The sequence below is a fragment of the Anolis carolinensis genome, chromosome 2 (genome assembly GCF_035594765.1).
Source record: "Anolis carolinensis isolate JA03-04 chromosome 2, rAnoCar3.1.pri, whole genome shotgun sequence".
Lineage (NCBI taxonomy): Eukaryota > Metazoa > Chordata > Lepidosauria > Squamata > Dactyloidae > Anolis > Anolis carolinensis.
In genome coordinates, this window is record NC_085842.1 from 137358858 (window position 1) to 137375610 (window position 16753).

Consider the following 16753-nt stretch of genomic DNA (forward strand, 5'->3'; position numbering starts at 1 on the left):
ATCAAAGAAGGCTTGCGCCATGCTTCAGCCATACTGAAGTTGGATAGAGATAGTTATATGGAATATACTATATACATACACACACAAGGCTGAAAATCAGAGAGATGTATTCTGAGCATATGCAGAGTGCTTTCTCTTATCCATAGCAAGTTTGTCTTATTATAGGAGTTTATGTACATAAATATATCTAATTATAGCAGGATATATGTGTGTGTGGATAAGATTCAAAATCAGGGAGCCTCTGAGCATATGCAGAATGTGTTCCCTGATCCACAGCTATTAAGAAAGAGGAATGAGTTTATCCAAGTATAGAAGTATATGTGTGTGTGTGTATAAACATATACACACGGTTGAAAATCAGGGAAACTATGACCATAGGCAGAGTGCTTTCCCTGATCATCGAAGAGTAGCAAGATTATGGGAATTCATGTCTATAAATGTATGTGATTATAAATATATATATATATATATATACACATAAATTCATCTTATGTCAGTATATATATATGTGTGTGTGTGTGTGTGTGTGTATTTACACTTACATATACACAAAGGGTTGAAAATCAGGGAGACTCTGACCATGTGCAGAGTGAGTTCCCAAAACCACAAAGAGGAACAAATTGATTCATTTATAGGATCCTACTCATTGAATGGTCATGGCTCCATGTATTTGTCTTTTCTTGTCTTGGGATGCATCTACATTGTCAAGTCAATGTAGTTTGACCCTATGTTAACTGCCATGGCTTCAAGAAAATGGGATCCTGGGAGCTGTAGTTTCCCAAGCTCTCTGGCAAACTCTAATGGACCTCCTAGGAGGTATCTCCTTCTTTGGAGGCCTTTCGAACATCTGTTGGATTGAGGGCTTTAGTTGTGGATCCCTTGCAGGGCAGAAGGCAATTGGACTAGATGCTCTTTGGGGTCCCCTTCCTGGGTCTTATGACCTTCCAAGGTCCTGTGATTCCTCTCAAGAACAATTTGTACGAAATGTCAATCTGTCGACCTGTGCTTCAATGAAGGCCCTGTCCCGGCTTATCTTCCTAGCCTGGCATCAACTCTTATCCCTTCTTAGATAAGGGTGACCTTTTGAAGTTGACCGCTGGCCAAATGCTTATTGGGTCCGGGGCCAAAGCAAATGCCCAACTCCAAGGGCCCTTTGTGGGGTTGGAGGTCCACTGTGGCCACTGTAAGGCCAAGAACAATCTGGCCATCTCTGCAGCATTGGCACAGGGTCATCAGATAGGTAAGGAAAGGAAGAGGTCAGCTAAGGACAAGGTCTGGGCTGAGTATAAAGAGAGGACTTCTTCGTTGAATCAAGTCATTCTTCTTCTGTTCTAAGAACATTCATCCAAGAAAAGGAAGAAGGCCCATGCAAAAGATGAACATCTGGCTGCTTGGACTGGGCATTGCCCTTCTCTGGACCGTCCATGCCGAGGATGATGGGCCCTCTGATACCGTCAATGAGAAGGTAATGGACCCTGGCTGGGATGGGATTGGCACCACAATGTTGGGCTTTGCTATGACCCCTCCCTCCCTCCCTCTAACCTCTCCAGGGTCCGAAGGAGATGTACGCTTTGGGGGTTGCCACCAATGACCCGAAGTTGTTCCAGCACGTGAAAACGATGAACAACATGGCCAAGGTCACCTATGAGGAGCTGGAGGACGGTAGCCTCTCAGTGACCGCCATGATCCCACTGTAAGTGTCAAGCAGATCTTCATGGCAGATCTTCCTCTTCCTCCCTTCTCCTTCTCCTTCCTTTTCCCTCTCCTTCTCTTCTTCCTCAGCCTCCTCCTTTCTCCCTCCTCTCCTCTTCCTTCTCCCTCTCTTTCTGCTCTTTTAACTTCTCGACTTCTCCTCCTCCTCCTTAACTTCTCATCCCTTCAGAAACTAAAACGGGTTTCCTGGTAAAAATACAGGCCTTTGCTCTGAACCCTCAAAATTCTTCATATCTATTTCAATAATCAGTTGTTTGTGGGTAAAGTATGTCTGCTTTTAAATGTAGTCTTTAATACCTCACAACCTCTGAGGATGCCTGCCATAGATGTGGGCGAAACGTCAGGAGAGAATGCTTCTGGAACATGGCCACACAGCCCGAAAGACATACAACAACCCTGTGATCCCGGCCATGAAAGCCTTCGACGACACGTAGTCTTTAATGCTTAAAATAAAGTCAGGCTTGGCTAAATGCAATACTATAGGGTATTTCAAACAGATGCACCTAATTTGAAATTGCTAGATCTCTGCAACCACAAACCTCCCACAAATAAAACTCTTACCCCTTGAAAGGGTGGGACATAGAGATTCACATGATTACTGGTAGATGCCCCTCCGCCCCCTCCTGACCTTCCGAAAGAGAGTGAAAATGTGGCTTTGGGATCAAGGCTTTGGAGAATAATTGTAGTGCAATAGATAGATATGGAATATTATGTGCAATGACTACTGGAATGGCCCGAATTACTATTGTGGATAGTGTGGTTTTAATAGTGAATGTAACATTTATAAATGTTTTAATGCATTTTAAATCCAATTTAAAATATTTATTTTAATTGTACATTGTTTTAAGGCATCAGTGGCACAGCGGTTTAAACCACTAAGCTGCTGAACTTGCTGACCACAAGGTTGGTGGTTCGAATTTGGGGGGTGGGGTGAGCTCTTGCTGTTAGCTCCAGCTTCTGCCAACCTAGCAGTTCAAAAAAATGCAAATGTGAGTAGATCATTAGTTACCACTCCAGCAGGAAGGCAACAGTGCTGTATGCACTCATGCTGGCCACAAGACCTTGAAGACGTCTACGGACAACGCTGGCTCTTCGGCTTAGAAATGGAGATGAGCACCAACTCCCAGAGTTGGACATGACTAGACTTAATGTCAGGGGAAAACCTTTACCTTTACCTAAGCTTCTTTGAGTCCCCTTTGGGATTGAGAAGTGCAGGGTATAAATATGGAAAACAAAGAAATACATTCTGCTTTTTTTCTTTTTTCTTCCTCTTCCTAATTTTTCTCCTCCTCTTCCTTCCATTGTTCCTCCACCTTGACTTCTCTTCTTCCTCTTCCTTTCTTCTTCTTTTGCCTTTTTCCTCCTCCTTCTCTTCTTTCCGCTCTTCTTCCTTTTCTCCCTTAATTTCTACTCCACCTTTATTCCTCTTTCTTTCTTTCCACCTCTTCCCTTCTACTTCCTTCTTGACCTCCTCCTCCTCCTCCTGCCTATCTTCTTTTGTCTTCTCCTTTCTTCTCTTCCTTTCCTCCTCCTCTCTTTCTTCTTCTTTCCTCATCTCTTTTTTCTTCCTTTTCTCTCTCCTCCTCCTGTTCCTTTTCCTCTTCCTTTCTTTCTCTCTTCATCATCTTCTTCTTTTTCTTCTTCTTCCTTGACTTCTTCCTCTTCTTTCTTCTTTCCCCCTCTTCCTTCCTTCCTCTCTTCCTCCTCCTCCCTCTTCTCTTTCTCTTCTCTCTTCTTATTCTGCGATGTCTCTGCTTTTCTTCTGCAGGAAAGAACGCTGCAAGTCTTTCACAGAGACCTTCAAGAAGACTGAAGATGGGAAATATGTTAAAATGTGCAGTCAGTATGGGGCAGACTTTTTTTGGGGGGGGGGGGGTAAACTGGGGCACCCTCCCATTCAGGGACCCCATGGTTTGGGTTCCTCTAGGTCCGGCTCAGAGCGGCCCTTGGTGTTGAGTTTGTTTTGGGTTTCAGTCAGATCCAAGGCCCTCCTGACCCACTTCTCCCTCTTTTTTCCTCTAGAATGGGGCCAGAAAGTTCTCCATATTATCCATGAGGCGGATGGATCCTTCTCCACTGTGGTTGTGACTATAAAGAAGGAGGGCCAGGAACCCAAAGTGATGGTTATACTTTTGGGTAACATTTCCACTCCTTTTCCTAAATTAATGCGGAATTAATGCAGTTTGACACCATTTTAATTGCCATGACTCAATGCTACGTGGTTCTGGCAGTGGTGGTTTTGCAAGGTCTATAGCCTTCTCTGTCAAAGAGGGCCAATCTACAACCTTCACAGTATTGCACCAGGACAGTTAAAGTGGTGCCAAATTGCATTAATTCAACTGTGTAGGCAAGTGATTCCCAAAGTGGGCGCTACCGCCCCCTAGTGGGCGCTGGAGCGATCCAGGGGGGCGGTGATGGCACCTATTAGGACACGGGGATGGGGGATGGGGCGGGGCCAGGGGAGGGGCGGGGCCTCTTCCCAAGTGCCGGAGACAGGGCTGAGCACCTGAGGCACCTGTTAGGACACAGGGGGGGGGGGGGGAGCTAGAGGAGTGGGCGTGGCTTCTTCCCAAGAGCCTGAGACAGGGCTGAGCTGTATACCTCTCCTGAGAGGTCTTTTAGGACTAAAGGCTGGGGGTAGGGGTGGGGGCAGGGCCTCTTCCCAAGAGCACGAGACAGGGCTGAGCCTCTGTATACCTCCCCTGAAGCGCTTGTTAGAACATAGGGGCGGGGTATAGAGGTTCAGCCCCGCCAGGCACTTGGTAAGAGCCCCCGCCCCCTTCCCTAGCCCTGTCCCCTGTGTCCTGGCAGGCACCACAGGACAGGGATAGAAGCTCAGCCCTGTCTCAGAGCTCGTAATTCCAGCCATCCCAGTCCTGGCCGCCCATTTGTGGCCCCGCCCACCTCCCCTCCCAGCCCTGCATCTTGGACTAGGGGAGAGGCTCAGCTCTGCCCTCTTGAGCAGGAGCCACGCCCACCCCTCTAAGCTATGCCCCCTTTCCAGGGGGTGCTGAGTCATATTTTTTCTGGAAAGGGTGCGGCAGGCTAAATAAGTTTGGGAACCACTGGTGTAGACACATCCCAAGTGGGGGTGTACCACATCATCATCATCATCATCATCATCATCATCATCATCACCACCACATTATGATGATGATATTGATGATGCATGGAATTATAAATTATTTTAAATTATTATGATATAATTATGATTATGTATGGGTTATGAACCGTTTTTGAATTATTATTTATTGACAATGAAAGTGATTTATTTTTATTGTGTCCGAAGTTTTTTCCCCCTTGCTGCCAGTTAGAAGGGTAGGCTCCGCCCACTTCGTCTCCTAGCAACTGTATGCCATGGTTTCTTGGTTCGTAAATGATCTTTGTGGCTTTGAAAAATCCCTGGGTATCTGCAAAGTGTTGGATTTCTTCAGCCTTCTTTGTCCACCAGATGTTCTTGAGTTCTCTGGTCCTTCTTTGGACCTCAGCTTTTGCACTAACAGAGATCTTTTTCTTAGCAGCACAGTTGGTGTCTCTCTGCCATGTTTGCAAGGCTTTCCTTTTGTTATCAATTAACTGTTGGATCTCTTTATCATTATCGTCAAACCAGTCTTGATGTTTCTTAGTTTGATATCCAATGGTTTATTCGCAGGCCTTGATGATGGAGGTCTTCAGTTTGTTCCAGTGTTCCTCAACGTTTTGTTGCCATATAATCCAGTTCAGTGTGGATTTTATACAGCTGTGTAGAAGGGGCCTCATATAATCGAGGTCTAAGCTGATAATATAAGATTATAAATATAATATCTAAAATTACTGTGATATAATAATACAGAACAATATAATCTCTAAAATCAGGATAGTAAATAAAGAGCAACACTCTGAAAACAGGGGAATTCCAGAAAGGAAATAACCAGGGTCAGCTACCTCCTCCAAACAAAGGATTCCCCCAGGCAGGAAGCAGCCAGGCTTTGAAGCTGCAAGGCCATTAAATGCTAATCAAGGTGACTAATGGCAGCATGCATACTTGCTGCACTGAGACTATTCAGTGCTATTTAACCTGGCCAACCAAGATCCCCTAGATAGAAAACCCTCAGGTTTTGAAGCTACGAGGCTACTCTGTCCCATTCAACCTGCCCAAGGAAGGATGCCCCTATACAGAAAACGGCCAGGCTTTGAAGCAGCAAGGCTATTCAGTGCAATTCAAATTGGCCAAAAAAACCATTCCCCTAGAATGCAAGTACCCAGCCTTCCAAGCAGCAAGCCTATTCCATTGTATTCCAGCTCACCAAACAAGGATTCGCAGAAGAAGAAAACTGCCAGGCTTTGAGGCTGCAAGGCTATTCACTACTACTGTATTCCATCTGGCCAACAAATGAGTCCCATAAGCCACAGCAATGCGTGGCCGGGCACAGCTAGTAATATATAATATCAATATAAAATAATAATTATAAAAATAACAACGTGATTATAATAATACATAGTATCTTAAAATAATAAAATATAATAATAAATATGACAATTATCTGTAATAATAATAATAATAATAATAATAATAATAATAATAATAATAATAATAATAATAATACTTTACTGCACCTAAAGCAGGCAAACCCATGAATGCACCTGGCTGCAAATGTGATTTCTCTGGTTTTGAAAAACTGATGTCCAAACCCCCTGGGTTTTCATGGCAGATGTCTTGCAAACAATCTCAAACTCTCAGGACCATCACTCTCTCTTTTCTTTTCTGTAGCCAAAGATCCTAGCATTATCCCAGAAGAGAAATTTATGAAGAGGGTAAAGGAATACGGTTTGGCAAAGGAACACACAAAGATCTTCTCCAGCGGGAAAAGTAAGTACTACTTTGGAAGACGTAGTTCAATCCCATGGATGGCAAGGTGAACTGGGTCGCCCAACCTGACACCAAACTCAGGCATAAAGGCCTGAATGTGAGGTTTTGACATTGCCTGGACTGGGTCCTTCACCTTGTTTGTGGAGAGTGGTGCCGCTGGGCATACAAAGAGTGCCTGCCTTTCACTCAGAGATATGGATACCATTCTGGATGGAAGGCAGCTCTTGGCAAAGGCTGGGAAAGACCTTTTTGAAACTATAACTTCCAAGATTCTGGATCCAATTGAGTTGGGCGGGGGATTCTGGGAGTTCTAGTCCCATAAGATCACTTTTGCTCCTTCTTTCTCTTTGCAGTGTCTTGCGCAGAATCAAACTAGGTGAGTTTGAGCAAATTTGGACTGGGATTTGAGGACATGAATTTGGGGTCATTTGGGGACAGGAAAAAACTAAAATGAGCAGCTGTCAATCAGCCTAAATCCATCAATGAAGGAAAGTATTATGAGATAGCAGCAATTGGCTTGAGACTGTAACGTCACCAGCACATTTCCTCCCCAAATTAGATATTTAATGCAATGTCTAGGGACTTTTGAAAACAGCTATGGAAGACTGGGAGTTGTAGTTTGCCGCTCCACAAAGCTTGGAAAATTACAACTCCCAGGATGCCATCACATTCGTCCATTTTGGTTAAAGTGGCATCAAATTGCATTAATTTGACCGTGTAGGCGCACTCAGAGAAGGTGGTGGCCCTTGGAAAACTGCAGATCCTTGGATGCCATTGTACTGAGCCATGGCGGTCAAAAGTGGCCTCAAAGTACAACTTCCTATGCTGACTTTGCCGACTTCCTCTTCCATAGGTTTCTTCCAAAGGTCTGGAAGATGGAATCCTTGTGGCCTGAAGGGAATGCTCCATCTAATTCTATTAATAAACCAGATCCAGAAACTACACTTGATGTCTGTTGTTTGGGTCGGGGGAACTACAACTCCCAAAGTGAGAAAAGTCAAAAGAACCTTTTCTGAGGGTCAACCTCTTGGCTTTAACCCAGTAACACAAGCATGATAAGAGCCAAGATGACTAAACTGAGAATTTTGTACTTGGAACACATCAACAGAAGACAGGACACACTAGAAAAGTATTAATACTTGGTAAGGAAAAGGACAGTAGGAAAAGAGGGCAGGCCTGTAGCCAGGAGAGGTTTTAAGGGTTCAACCCCCCCCCCAACCCCAAAATGTTTCAGGTTAAAAAAACCAGGTTTAATCAAGAATTTTAACAGGTTAATCCATGAGTAAACCAGTTTTTTTTTAAAAAAAACATGAAACATTTTGGGGGGAAATGTTGAACCCTTCAAACCCCCTTCTGGCTACAGGCCTGAAAATGGGAGCTGGGCCTGTTTTGCCAGGAGAAAGAGAAGATAGGACATGACAGCCATGGGTTGCTATGAGTTTTCCAGGCTGTATGGCCATATTCCAGAAGCATTCTCTCCTGACGTTTCACCTAAATCTATGGCAGGCATCCACAGAGGTTGTGAGGTATATTGGGAAATTATGTAAGTGGAATTTATATATCTGTGGAAGGTCTAAGGTGGGAGAAAGAAATCTTGTCTGCTTGAGGCAAGTATGAATGATGCAATTGGCCAGCTTGATTAGCACTGAATGGCCTTGTAGCTTCAAAGTCTGGCTTCTTCCTGCCTAGGGGAATCCTTTGTTGAGAGGTGTTAGCCGTCCTGATTGTTTCATGTCTGAAATTTTTCTGAGTGTTGCCCTTTATTGACTGTCCTGATTTTAGAGTTTTTTTTAATACTGGTAGCCAGATTTTGTTCATTTTCATGGTTTCCTCCTTTCTGTTGAAATTGTCCACATGCTTGTGCATTTCAATGGCTTCTCTGTGTAGTCTAGCATGGTGGTTGTTAAAGTAGTCCAGCATTTCAGTGTTGTGTCCAGGTTGCTGTGTCCAGGTTGGTTCATCAAGGGCTCTGCTATGGTTGACTTCTCTGGCTGAGTTAGTCTGCATTGCCTTTCATGTTCCTTGATTTGTGTCTGGGCAATGCTGCTGCGTTTGGTGGTCCCTATGTAGACTTGTACTCAGCTGCATGGTATACAGTAGACTCCTGTAGATGTGAGAGGAACTCTCTTGTCCTTTGCTGAACGTAGCATTTGCAAATTCCAGACATGAAACAATTGGCTAGCTAACACCTCCCAACAAAGCAGGAAGAAGCCAGGCTTTGAAGCTACAAGGCCATTCAATGCTAATCAAGGTGGCTGATTGGACCATTCACACTTGCCTCAAGCAGACAAGAGTTCTTTCTCCCACCCTGGGCCTTCCACAGATATATAAACCCCACCATTTTCCAACATACCTCGCAACTTCTGAGGATGCTTCTGGAACATGGACCATCACCCTCGAACTACGAGGGATTGCCTTAGTAAGTAAGTAAGCTTCTGGAACATGGCCATACAGCCAGAAAAACTCGCAGCAACCTAGCAATTCCTGCCATGAGAGCCTTTGACAACACATGACAGCCATGTTTAAATATTGGAAAGAATGTCACATTGAGGGGGAGAGGAAACTTGTCTTCTGCTGTTCTGGAAACTAGGATGGGGCAAGGATTCAAACTTCAGGAAAAGAGAGTCCACATAAACATTAGGAAGAATTTGGCGAACAATGCCGTTCGGCAGTGGAATGTGCTGCATTACAAGTTGAAGTCTCCTGCTCTGGTGGTTTTTAAGCAGAGGCGGGATGGCCATCTGCTGGGGTAGCTTTGACTGTGTGTTCCTGTCTGACAGGATGGCCCTGGAGTCTCTTCCAACTCTGGGGTTCTATGAAAGTCACCCAGTGGATTCTGGAGGCCCAATAGGAATGCGAACCATGTTCTTCAGAGCTCTGCACCAATGCTCACACCACTACATCATGCTGCCATGGGAATGACTCCTTGGCTATGTTGGAAGAGGCCACAATCAAAGCACCCCCGACAGATGGCCACCCAGCCTCAGCTTAAAAACCTTCACATAAGGAAAATCCACCGAAATGCCTCTGATAAACCCAGCCAGGAAAAAAAACACACGACGGAAGTGAGATGAAAGAGGGCGGGGCCCCCATTTGCTATAATCAAGCAGGATCCCTCCAGCTCAGCGCGATGGTTTTTCTTAGTCCCGCCCTTTTCAAGGCTGGGCAGGGATTGGCTATCTCGCGGAAAGACGCTATGGGAGGCTATTGGCCGAAATGGTCTCACCCAACATCACCTCAACCTAGGAAATGGCTTCAGTAGGGCTACCTGGCCTAATGCGAAGGGAAGCCCGGATGTGCCAGCAGGAGCCCCCATGCAATGTGCGGGAATACAGGTTCCTGGGCGAGGGGGAGGAAGAGGAGGAAGGAGGAAGTCAGCTGCAGCCAGAGCTGGTGGTGCTCATCCCCGAGGTGCTGATCTATTTTTATCATCATCATCATCATCATTGGAATTTGTAGGAAGTAATGCAGGAGAAAAATATTTCCAAGATCTGCATACTTCAATATTATTTTTGTTATTATATTGTTACATACATACCCCACTTATAATTTCTGCAAAATTATAAGGTAGTCTTCAAGGTCTTGTTTGATCTTGGAAGCTAAGCAGGGCCCTGGTTGGCACCTGGTTGGCATCTGGATGGGAGAATGCAAGTGAAGACCAGGCTGTATTTCCAAGGAAGGAACTGGCAGAACTTCCTTTACCCTCCCATGCCTAGGAATACTCTATGAAAGCATGGATTAACACAGGGGTCCCCAAACTAAGGCCCGGGGGCCGGATGCGGCCCATCGAAGCTATCTATCCGGCCCCCACGGCACAAGGGCAGAAGGGGGTTGGGCTAAATGACCCAAGGGGTCTCTTCTTCTCTTACAACCCTTATTATTATTATTATTACTGTATTATTATTAACATTGAGGCTGGGTGGCCATCTGTCAGGGGTGCTTTGCTTGTGCTTTTGCTGCACAAAGGCAGAAAGGGGTTGGACTAAATGGCCCAAGGAGTCTCTTCCAACGCTCTTTATTATTATTATTATTATTATTATTATTATTATTATTATTATTAACATTGAGGCTGGGTGGCCATCTGTCAGGGGTGCTTTGCTTGTGCTTTTGCTGCACAAAGGCAGAAAGGGAATGGACTCAATGGCCCAAAGGGTCTCTTTCAACTCTTTTATTATTGTTGTTGTTGTTATTATTATTATTGCTCAGTGGCCAACTATAGTCCGGCCCTCCAACGGTCTGAAGGATCGTGAACTGGCCCCCTGTTTAAAAAGTTTGGGGACCCCTGGATTAACAAGTGACTTGGAGGCACAGACACATCCAGAAAGGAGTATTTCTTGTCCTAATGTGACCTATTATAATATCTTCATTTTTATTTAAAACTGTTAAATCCTGGGTGTTGACCTGAAATCAGCGAAGTGCAATGGTATATACATACCTACTTATTGAAATCCACATACATTTTTGTGTGTGTCAGGAGCAACTTGAATCGCTTCTGGAGAGAATTGGCCATCTGCAAGGATTTTGCCCAGGGGACGCACGGATGTTTTGATGTTTTTACCATCCTTGTGGGAGGCTTCTCTCATGTCCCCGCATGGAGCTGGAGCTGATAGAGGGAGCTCATCCACACTGTCCCTGGGTGGGATTCGAACCTGGCAGCTTTCAGGTCAGCAACCCACCCTTCAAGTCACTTAGTCCACTACGCCATCTAATCCTAACTAGACCTACTAAACCAATTATTGGAAATAAGTCAACATGTTGTCGAAGGTTTTCATGGCTGGAATCACTGGGTTGCTGTGAGTTTTCTGGGCTGTATGGCCATGTTCCAGAAGCATTTTTCCTACATCTATAGCAGGCATCCTCAAAAGTAAGGTTGGGAACTAGGCAAATGAAGTTTATATATCTGTGGAAAGTCCAGGGTGGGAGAAAGAACTCTCATCTATCTGAGACAAGATCTAATCTAAAACCTCCCAACAAAGGATTTTCTGAGGCAAGAAGCAGCCAGGCTTTGGATCTGCAAGGCCATTAAATGCTAATCAAGCTGGATAATTGCAACATTTACACTTGCCTCTTACAGACAAGAATTCTTCCTTCCAAGCTGGACTTTCCACAGATATATAAACCCCACTTGCCTAGTTTCAACAGACCTCACAACCTCTGAGGATGTCTGTCATAGATGTGGGCAAAACATCAGGAGAGAATGCTTCTGGAACATGGCCATACAGCCCGGAAAACTTACATCTACCCAATAAGTCAACAGTTAACATGAATATCTTTGATACGACAGATCTATTCTGGTTATGAACACCAGCTGGATTTAGGACCTAGTGTACAGTTGTTTACCTCGCTCTCCTTGGGAGCTAATCCTAAAATTTATTAGGCCTTACTCTCAGGGTGCTTCCTGAATCCCTTTGCTTTGAGACTGGAAGCACTTTGAAAGGAATGCAGACAAGTCAAAGCATGGTCCACCTCCTCCAGGAATGTAAACTAGTAGCAGATCGCTAGGGTTTTGGACACTATTGTTTCCTAACCTGGCCTACAGCAGTTATGGGTAAACTTTGGCCCTCCAGGTGTTATGGACTTCAGCTCTCACAAGTTCTAACAGCCTTCTGAGAATTGTGGGAGTTGAAGTCCAAAACACCTGGAGGGCCAAGGTTTGCCAATGCCGGGCCTACAATCCCTCCAACAAAATGTGTGTCTTCGAGTGGAGTGGGTTTCTCATGATCCAGTGACACATTTGGGGTTAGTTATTTGTACACTGCTGACACAGGGCTGAAGAAATGATTTAACAGATGTGGTTGTTGTGTGTCTTCAAGTTATTTCTGATGTATGGCAACCCTAAGAGGTTTTCTTGGAAAGATTTGTCCAAAAGGGTTTTGCCATTGCCTTCTTTTGAGGCTGAGAGAGCGACTCTTCCCAAGGTCATCCAGTGGGTTTTCTTGGGGATTTGAACCTTCCAGGGTCACAGTCCAGTGCTCAAAGTATGTTATCATGCTGTCTCTTAATAGAGGGAGAGTCTTTAACCATGGACTGGGTAATCCTTGTCAGTTTTTCTATTCCCCTTTTCAATGTCTGCCTGCTCTGCATTCTCACAACTAAAATTGACACATTTGTACATGCACAGGCCCAGAACCATTTGCCCTTCTTTGTATGCATGATATCTATTCTCACGATGCTACTTTAATCCCTAGAACCAGGATTACAGAAGGGCATGCTTGCTCTCTTTTCATCCAGAAGGTTTGGACAGTGGTTGCACATGGGTCTTGCTTGAAGCTCTCCAGGGCGAACGAAGTGTGGTCCTACTGGAATCTTTTGTTCATTTTTGCTGAAACTTTTCTTTTTGACCCAACTACCTTCAACACAGTACAAAATCCAAGGGCCCATTGAATGCAGCCAGGGCTGTCAAAAATGGAACCAGTGTTTAAGAGCCCCTCTCTCCAGACAACTTTTTATTAAAAAGTATTTATACTTTTTTCAGGTCCTTGACCCTCAATATGGCATGTATGTCTGGCCCTGTGCGGTGGTTTTGGCTCAGTATATCTGGTTTCATAGAAGACTTGTCTGCGGCAAGAATGTTTTGGAGGTAAATGTTAACATTTTACACAGTTCATGTACTTAATGAAAGTAGAAGGCTTGCAGAAAGATAATTATTTTTCTTAAAATGTATCTTGATAAAATGCAGGGTTGTTTCAAATCCCAAGTACAGTAGAGTCTCACTTATCCAAGATAAATGGGCCAGCAGAACATTGGATAAGCGAAAATCTTGGATAATGAGGGATTAAGAAAAAAAGCCAATTAAACATAAAATTACATTATGATTTTACAAATTAAGCACCAAAACATCATGTTTTACAAGAAATTGACAGAAAAAGCAGTTCAATACACAGTAATGTTATGTAGTAATTACTGTATTTACGAATTTAGCACCAAAACATTGCAACATTTTGTAGTGCCAAGGCATAGCACTGAATAGTATAGTTAGTACTGGCCAATGTTTTTCCAACGTATTTCCAATGTTTATGTATACTTGTGACAGTGGACAGTGAAGCTGATCGATAGAAAATACATTTCTTTGAAATGTGATGTTGGAGAAGACTTCTACTGTCTTTCCATTACTGCTAGAAAAGACAGTAATGCTTACTAAGGGAGAAGGTAGTAGGAAGTCCATATCCCATATGGATAGACTCAATCAAGAAAGTGATGACCCAGGGTCTGCCCGATGTGAACAGAGCTCTGGATGATAGGTTGACTTAGATGTCTCTCTTACTCAATATGACTGCAGTTATCAACATACTTTTTATAATATCTGTTGGTAAAATTAGATTTGGCTCTTCAGCAATTAAAGTGTTTATTCTAGGATGTTTCATGGCATCCTGCACCAAAAAACTCAAGTATTTTAGAGACATAATAATAATAATAATAATAATAATAATAATAATAATAATAATAATAATAATAATACTTTATTTATAACCCACCCTCTCTCCCGAAGGGATTCTGGGCAGTTTCATTCCAGCTCTGCAAAGAATGTCAGTGGAAGCAATCAGTTTGCATATGTTCACTATTTAAGAGTATGGGATATTTTACGTTCTGACTGCCATACCAGATACATGCAAGAATGTGAACCTGTCATATGTAGGTTCTCTAACTACAGCATGCATTGGCAGCTCAAGACAAAACATAAGCCATATACCATTAGTTGTGGCTCTTCATCACTCAGATGAAGCACATCAATTAAAAAAATGAAGATATAACTGGCTTGCATAAAGGAACAGACTTCTAGTAATAGGTGATTAATAAATTGTTACATTAGATAGTCATTCTAGAAGTAAAAAGAATCAACCAAATTTGAATGGCTTCATAACCTGTTAGATGTGTTATCATTAGAAATGATGAATTACAAACCAGTATTTATCATCCAGCTTGGTGCAGGTGTGAGTCTTCCCGGAATCGTAGCAGCAAAATGTGGAGCAAAAATGACATTGTCAGATAATGCAGAATTCCCTCAGTGTTTGGACAATTGTCGAAGAAGCTGTCAGATGAATAACCTTGCAAGCGTATCTGTCACAGGAATCACCTGGGGTCATATATCACCTAGCTTGTTGGCTTTATCTCTAGTGGACATTATTGTGGCATCCGATGTATTTTTTGAACCAGAAGGTAAGTTGTTTATGACAACTGCGATTCATATTCAATGTATGTAGATGCTCCTGTTACATCTTTGAAAAAACTTTTACATAATTTATACCCCAGAGGGCGTCCCTCCCTTGTCTAGCTGGAAGGGTTTTTTTTTTTGAAAAAGTAACACCAGATTGGCAAGATGGTGGAGCTGGAGAAAAAAGTGTCTTGTTGCAGCAGTCTGTCACCAGTAAACAATGCAATAACAGCATGAGCGAAAAATCCCATTTTCTGTTTAAGTTACTGTGACTTTCTGCAACAGGTAAAGGAAGAAGCATGCTTCTTCAAGATCCATTACCAAGTATGTATTAACAAGAGAACAGAAGGGAGAAAGGCAATGTTTGGCCAACAAACGAGAATTCGTGGTGAAATAAATCATTTCTGGGTACATTTTGGAAAAGGCCCTTGAGTGGCCTCCAAGTTTGAAACAGGCTTGCTTATACCAGGAATACCTTTCCCCATTTGTTCAATTTGATATTATTTTGAATAAAGCTTTGCCAAAGCATGTTTTTTTAAATGCTATAACTGTTTTTTTTCTGTTTGTTCCATGTTATTCTGCTTCTGGTAGCACATTTTCTTTTAAAGGCTGTATGTCAATTTAAAAAGATCTGAAACTATATTTCATGGCAATATCTACTTGCAACTATTTGACTTCGCCACTTAAACATTTTCCACAACATATCATTGGTTTGCATCTCTTTTTTGCGCAACAATTCATCACTACTGCTTAGTAGATTTAAGGCACATGACCCTTCAGTGGAAGAACTGCCCATCTGGTATTTGTTTTGCTGAAAACCGAACAAAACTCTATGTATTTATTTTAAATCTACAGATCTCAATGTTCCCTTGCTATACTGTGCCATTAAAAGGATATTCATTGGCATGTAGATACCAATATCCTTTTTCCCTCCCAGAAATGCAGTTACAAGCCTTTCTCGGGGAACATGCTTTTGTCCCTTGCCTTGAAGTAGGGACTCCACATTATGGAGTCCCAACTCTTGTAGTTTGATCATGGACGAGGCAATAGAGGGCTTAAATTTTTCAGGCTTTACCACTCCTCAGCACTTTGTGACACATTATGCTAAAATGCTTTTATATATTAATATATTCATTTAAAGTATACTAGAAGTTCAATAGTTTCCCTGAAAATAAGACCTATCATGATTTTTCAGCATTTCTGAGGATGCTCGAAATATAAGCCGTAGATATTATAGTTCATTTAAAAAGTCAACTTGGAAAAATAAGACTGCTCCTGAAAACAAGCCTTAACACATTTTTGGAGCAAAAATTAGTATAAGACCCTGTCATATTTTTGGGGAAACAGGGTGTGCGCACTACAGTATATCACCCCCCCCCCAAAAAAAACCCCTAGTGTAACTTATATGTACTCACAGTCCACTTGCATTTCAGACTTTGAAGACATTCTAAGTACAGTACACTACTTGATGAGGAAGAACCGACATGCTCAGTTCTGGACAACTTACCAAGTCCGAAGGTATGGCTGTGCTAATTTATTCACTTTTGAGCCAAGCTTCAAACACTTTCAGAGGCCCATGTTATCAGGTGGATGTGATAAAAGAAAAGCTCACCTGAATTCCATTTGTGAACAGGTTGAATTTCTGAGATACCAAATGACAAGCCCAGGCATTGCAATATAATAAAATGTTAACTATTTTTCAGTGCCGATTGGTCTATTGAAGGACTACTCTACAAGTGGGAGATGGAATGCATCTGTGTGCCCTTACAGTCTTTCGAGGCCAACAAAGAACAACTGGTAGGCTCTTTCCTTCCAGGGACACATACTGTTGAAATGATGGTCATCACCCCCAAAAAAGTAATATTGTGAAGCATCTTCAGGACAGATATACTCCTATTTTTTAAAAAATAAATATTTGGAAATCTAAGCTGGTTGTCACTGAATGAATATCATTGCTGAAAATTGTTCTCAGTGGATATTACCCTAAACATACAAAGTAACTGAACATTAATTACCTCTTCTATTAGTAACCATTTCTT

At 42.8% G+C, this 16753-nt stretch overlaps 1 protein-coding gene across 1 annotated transcript; it reads left to right on the forward strand.

Annotated features, from left to right (window-relative positions):
• Nucleotides 1–9728: 9728 nt before the first annotated feature.
• On the forward strand, nt 9729–16641 carry mettl23 (methyltransferase 23, arginine). Its single transcript, XM_003217185.4, has 5 exons — nt 9729–9973; nt 13038–13142; nt 14482–14719; nt 16148–16232; nt 16418–16641. The coding sequence occupies exons 1-5, from the start codon at nt 9812–9814 to the stop codon at nt 16581–16583; spliced, it is 756 nt and encodes a 251-aa protein (XP_003217233.1). The 5' UTR covers nt 9729–9811; the 3' UTR covers nt 16584–16641.
• The last annotated feature ends 112 nt before the right edge of the window (nt 16642–16753 follow it).

What these genes read in the sequence shown, in the direction of transcription:
- mettl23 (XM_003217185.4), top strand. Translation starts at nt 9,812, where the DNA reads ATGGCTTCAGTAGGGCTACCTGGCCTAATGCGAAGGGAAGCCCGGATG. An exon ending in TGGTGGTGCTCATCCCCGAG is followed by an intron (nt 9,974 to 13,037) that starts GTGCTGATCTAT and finishes TACTTTTTTCAG; the next exon opens with GTCCTTGACCCTCAATATGG. An exon ending in ACAACTTACCAAGTCCGAAG is followed by an intron (nt 16,233 to 16,417) that starts GTATGGCTGTGC and finishes ACTATTTTTCAG; the next exon opens with TGCCGATTGGTCTATTGAAG.